The 4,729-nt window shown below is 47.3% G+C and overlaps 1 protein-coding gene across 2 annotated transcripts in view; it reads right to left on the reverse strand.

Annotated features, from left to right (window-relative positions):
• Window positions 1–105: 105 nt before the first annotated feature.
• The window catches only part of trim69 (tripartite motif containing 69), a 5,423-nt gene continuing 799 nt past the window's right edge, over window positions 106–4,729 (reverse strand). Inside the window, exons 2-7 of one of the 2 annotated variants that reach the window (XM_008298775.1) lie at window positions 2,912–3,549; window positions 2,384–2,479; window positions 2,002–2,235; window positions 1,357–1,379; window positions 1,152–1,267; window positions 106–1,057 (exon numbers count right to left, since the gene is read on the reverse strand). In XM_008298775.1, coding sequence (XP_008296997.1) covers window positions 513–1,057; window positions 1,152–1,267; window positions 1,357–1,379; window positions 2,002–2,235; window positions 2,384–2,479; window positions 2,912–3,547 — 1,650 coding nt within the window. In that variant the 5' untranslated portion in view covers window positions 3,548–3,549 and the 3' untranslated portion in view covers window positions 106–512. Of the gene's footprint in view, window positions 1,058–1,151; window positions 1,268–1,356; window positions 1,380–2,001; window positions 2,236–2,383; window positions 2,480–2,911; window positions 3,650–4,729 lie in introns of those variants that run through there. The other variant, XM_008298774.1, reaches the window with a different exon arrangement.

A 4,729-nucleotide genomic window follows, 5' to 3' on the forward strand; every position in this document is an offset into this window, starting at 1 on the left:
CCTTTAATCTTGAGTTCCTTTTATATTCGTGTTGTTACCTCTTTTCGAGGGGCTATAGCCAAAAAGCTGAACTCCGTTGGTCCCTGAATGCACCACTTCAGCATATAAAACACATTATAAAGATATTTTATTGAATGTATTACTGAATCATGCAAAAGAAGGATTATTAAACTGTAGAAAGATATCGGTAAAAGACAATTACATTAAAAAAATTACAGTCAGGTAACCAGACAGTTTCACATTCTTCACTGAAGCGCAGCTTCTCTGACATGAAACGTGCGGCAGTAGATCCAGTCTACAAACTCAACAATACAAAATGCTACCTAACATACATGTGTTCCTATCAGACAGATAAATCTAATGTTTAATGTGCGATACACAATTATAGCTCCACTGTTGTGTTTGTTTTGGTACAATAGAGAGCATAAATGCTTTTGGTCGTGTTTCATTTCATGCCTTTTTGGTAAGTTTTTGGTAACTTTTTAACCCTGTGCTCCTTTTTTTCACAGCTTTTAAATCTTTGGTAAGAAAACTTTGAGAGGCTCATTTTCATGCACTTTATCCAAGAAGCCCAGGTTGAAATAAGGGTACAGCGTCTCGGTGAAGTTCTCCCTGAAGGTGTAGAGGTGCGTCATGCTCTCAGCGTTGTAGAAGGACACCAGGCCCCTCTTGTAGTCCAGGTACACACCAATCCTGGCCAGCGGCTCCTCCAGCGACAGGACGGTCGGAGGGGATGTTCCGGCCATGTACTGAATCCCATAAGACAGGGAGAGAGTCCAGAAGCCGTTAGCTGGGAGGGCTTTGATGACTCCCTTTCTGGGCACCGACTCCCGGGCCACTCCAACAGTCCACACTGTGCTGCTGTAGACTTCGATCTCCCAGTAGTGGCGGCCGTGGGTGAAGCCTTGGCTCCCGAGCAGCGACAGGGCAGCGTTGAACCTGTAGGGGTTGTCCTCCACGGTGTGGTTGAAGGTCTGGTAGCGAACGCAGGTGAGGGAGGAGGTGAGGCTGAGCCAAGGGTTGGCCGTGCTGGAGTTGAATGTAATGGCTGCTGGGACTAAAAATAAGAGGAAAAGACTTAATACATGTTAATTCTGACTAGATAGATGTGCTGTTAATTGATCCAGGAGCCAAAGTGCTTCACACTGTACCTGGATAAATGCTTCCTCTCATGGATTTCCACACTCTGTACTGCAGAGGTCCCGCAAACCGACCCTCACACAGGCTGGGCGGTGTAAACAAAGGTTTCTCAAACTTCAGCGAAGGCCTGCCAACGAAAGCAAAGTCCAACAGTAAAGAGAGAGAACAAAAACAGAGACCATGAAGAACAAACAGCCCGACTTCTCCCACACTCACCTCTGGAGCAGCACTTTGATGCTCTGAAGGGAGACGGCGGAATAAACACAGGAAAAGAGACACAGAGATGGGTAATTAGTTTTGTTGTATCTGAAAGAAGAGACTGCTTTTTCCACATTACATCAATGTCTGAGCTCACGCTATCCCACCCTGTGGGATCTCCCTGCGGCCGGGGGAAAGTCCCGGCAGCCGAGGCCAGAGCGTGGCCTCGTGCCTGAGCTAAACTCCTTATTCTCCAGATCAGTGAGTGAGATCACTGGCCTACATCCTGCCTGAGCTCACTGAGGGGAAAAGTCTTTTGTTAGCAGAAAATAGGCGGCACTATTACCAACATGTCAACTACATGCGTACCGACGTGATCAACATGTTTCTGGCATCTAAGAACTGTGTGGTGCAAACTGAACAGGAAAGCCGGAGTGGTCACACCCTGCTTGGTTCAATCCTGAATGTGGATGTTGGAGCCTGTTTAACATGTTGGCACAGAAATGCACATGAGTGAAGAAAAAAAACAACTCATTTTCATCCAGAATTTTGTCTTTTGCTTCAGCTCAGCATTTTTCAGCTTAATCATCCCCAGAGCTGACTCATCAGGCTGCTAATACCTTCCAGATGAACTGTATCGAAGCTCACATAAGCTGAACTCACTCTGAGCAGAGTGAACGGGTCCTGCTCCCTCAGCTTGTCCTCGATCTCGTGCACGGCCCTCTGCAGGCGGGAGATCTCCACACACAGCAGGGCCTTGTGCTCGTCCAGGCGAATCAGCTCCCGTCGCTCCTCCGTCTTCAGCTTCACCTGCAGCAGCTTCTCCTCCTGGTACAGGAACTGGTGCAGGTCGCTGAACTGGGCCTCGATGCGCTGCTTCAGGTCGGCCGTGTGCTCCTGAGCAAGCGGGAGGATGACGGACGTTGTCATTTCACTTTAACAAGCGTGACGACGTGTGCACAGAAATCCATTAAACTGGCCATTAAACTGGTCAGACTGGACATTTATAGTGGTGCAAATGTGAGTGCCGTGTGTTTCATCTCACCTTCAGCTTTTTCACCTCGTCCTCAGCCTCCCTGTCGTACTGCAGCGCTGTGTTGAGCTCAGCTTTTAGAGAATCCATTGAGCTGTTCAGAGAAGCCTGTCAGAGAAAAAAAAAAACACATCATCGCTGCACTTAACATGCAATGTTACACCTACTTTTATTAGTCGCTGTGGTGCAAAAGCAATAAAAGGACACAGATCAAAGTCTTAAACATGAAAAACACCGTCATAGTAAATTATATGTTGCAAATTGAGGATGCAGAGCAGTAATTATGACGGGGATTCAAACTTGCAAACTCAAAATCAAAGTCAAAAAAGTTTTCTGAACTATTTTAGGCATTGGTTTCGTGCACAATTTAGATGAGATGTGACAAAATCAAAGCAGAATTCATGTGCATTGATGACTGATGCACTAACTAAACTATGGATATCTGACTCCTGACATGCAGACTGTTGTTGAGGTGAGTCTGGTTCTATTATTTTAACATCCTTCTACGTCACACAGACACCCCATAAAAGCTGAACTTACCCTGTACTTCTGCTCGGCCTCCTGGACACACACCATGGTGTGATTTCTGTGCTCCTGCGACAGACCACACACCAGACACACCAGCTCCTGGTCCTCCTCACAGTACAGCTTCAGCTCCTCCCTGTGTCGGCTGCAGCGTGGCACCGGTGCAGGAACCCTCTCCGTCACCCCGACATCTGGCAGGCACGCCGCCGGCCCGCTCTCCTCCAGACCCTGACAGTAACTCTCCACTATGTTGGCAACAATGCGATTGGGCCTGTAGCTCTGTCCGGGGTAAACCTTCCTGCACTGGGGGCAGGAGCCTGTGCCTCCCTGTCCGGGGCCCCGGGGCCCGGCCCAGTAGCCCTCGATGCAGCCCTGGCAGAAGGTGTGATCGCAGGGCAAAGAGACCGGCTGCTTGAAAAGATCCAAGCAGATGGAGCAGGTCAGATCTCTGCTGATTCTGTGAGCAGAGCTTTTGGCTACTTGTCCGGCTATGGGAGGCTGCCGCAGCTTTTCCATCGCTGTTTGTACAGCAAAGTCTCCCTCTTTGGGTTTCCAACTCTTCTTGTCTGGCTTTATCCCCTGGTTTAGTTTCTCCAGGTTCTGCAGATAAACTGACTGGATTTTCTTCACTTCTTTCTGATTCTTGCTCATTCCTTTGCCTTTGTTGTTCTTCTTTGTTCTGGCTGTACAGCTGGACCTCTGTGTCCTTCCTCTCCTGCAGAGTGCGGCCGCTGTCTTTGGCCTCCAGTCTTCCTGTTGACTGTGGGGAAATGAAGTGGGTGGTGCAGAAGGAGCCTCAGCCTCTCACATCCACATCAGATAGTTAGGGGATCTCAGCGGCCCCCCTTTTCCCTTCAGACTGACGTCACATAGTCAGGAAACCGAGGCGGACCGTGGATATTCTTTTCTTGGCATGTTTGTTCAGTGAAGTCTGAAAGTCTCTAAACTCTTAATCTGCTGCAGAGTAGCTACAGAAAAATGTAAATCCATTTTATGTGACTGTGTGAGTGTGTTGAAGGCAGCAAGAGAGAGAGCAGCAAGAAACTCTCCAAGTGGTAACACATAAAAGATTTCCTGCTTCTTTTTATGGCACGGCTCTCTGCTCAGTGAGTAATCACAGTCGCTGAACGGTAAACAAGATCATTAGGAGATTTACAAGAAGAAAAACGATGCTTTAAGGCCAGAAAAGCTCCGAATACAAGCGCTGCGATGCTCCCTTTATGCTCCCTTTTCCCTCTGCGGTTATTAAAACAGATACCGTTTGTTCCCTCGGGACATCAACATCTGCTCAGTGCAGCTGATTTCTCCTCAGTAAATAATGTGTTTTGTAACGTGATACGAAAAAAAAAACAGCTCAGCAGCAACATATGAGCAGATTGGATGTTGCAGGATGTTACATCAGGCTAATCACCCAGTAAACTAAACACAGACACGCTGTGATTATTCACTGGAACATAATCACAGGTCGGGGGAGTAAAAACCACAGCTGGATTATGTTAATTTGAAAATTGAGTGAGAGAGCACTTTTATTGCCCTCTCTGGTGCGTCGAGTTTATTCTAAAAGCCTTCCTGAGCCTGTGTGCAGCAAATGTACATGTAACGCTACAATCTGAACCTTTCACACGACACCCTGCAATCTTGCAAAACAGCAACTGGGTTAAGGGGAAATATTTTCCTTGCTCAACACATGCGGTGGTTTTTCTGTTGGATCAGTTACTGGGGACTTGCTCCTTTTAGTCTTGAACCTGAAACCAGTTCTCTGTAGTGTGTAATAAACAATAGTGACATCTGGTGTCCAAACGAAAACCTAAACAAAGAGGAACTGATAATTAT

Source organism: Stegastes partitus, unplaced genomic scaffold (assembly GCF_000690725.1).
Source record: "Stegastes partitus isolate 25-593 unplaced genomic scaffold, Stegastes_partitus-1.0.2 Scaffold1350, whole genome shotgun sequence".
NCBI lineage: Eukaryota > Metazoa > Chordata > Actinopteri > Pomacentridae > Stegastes > Stegastes partitus.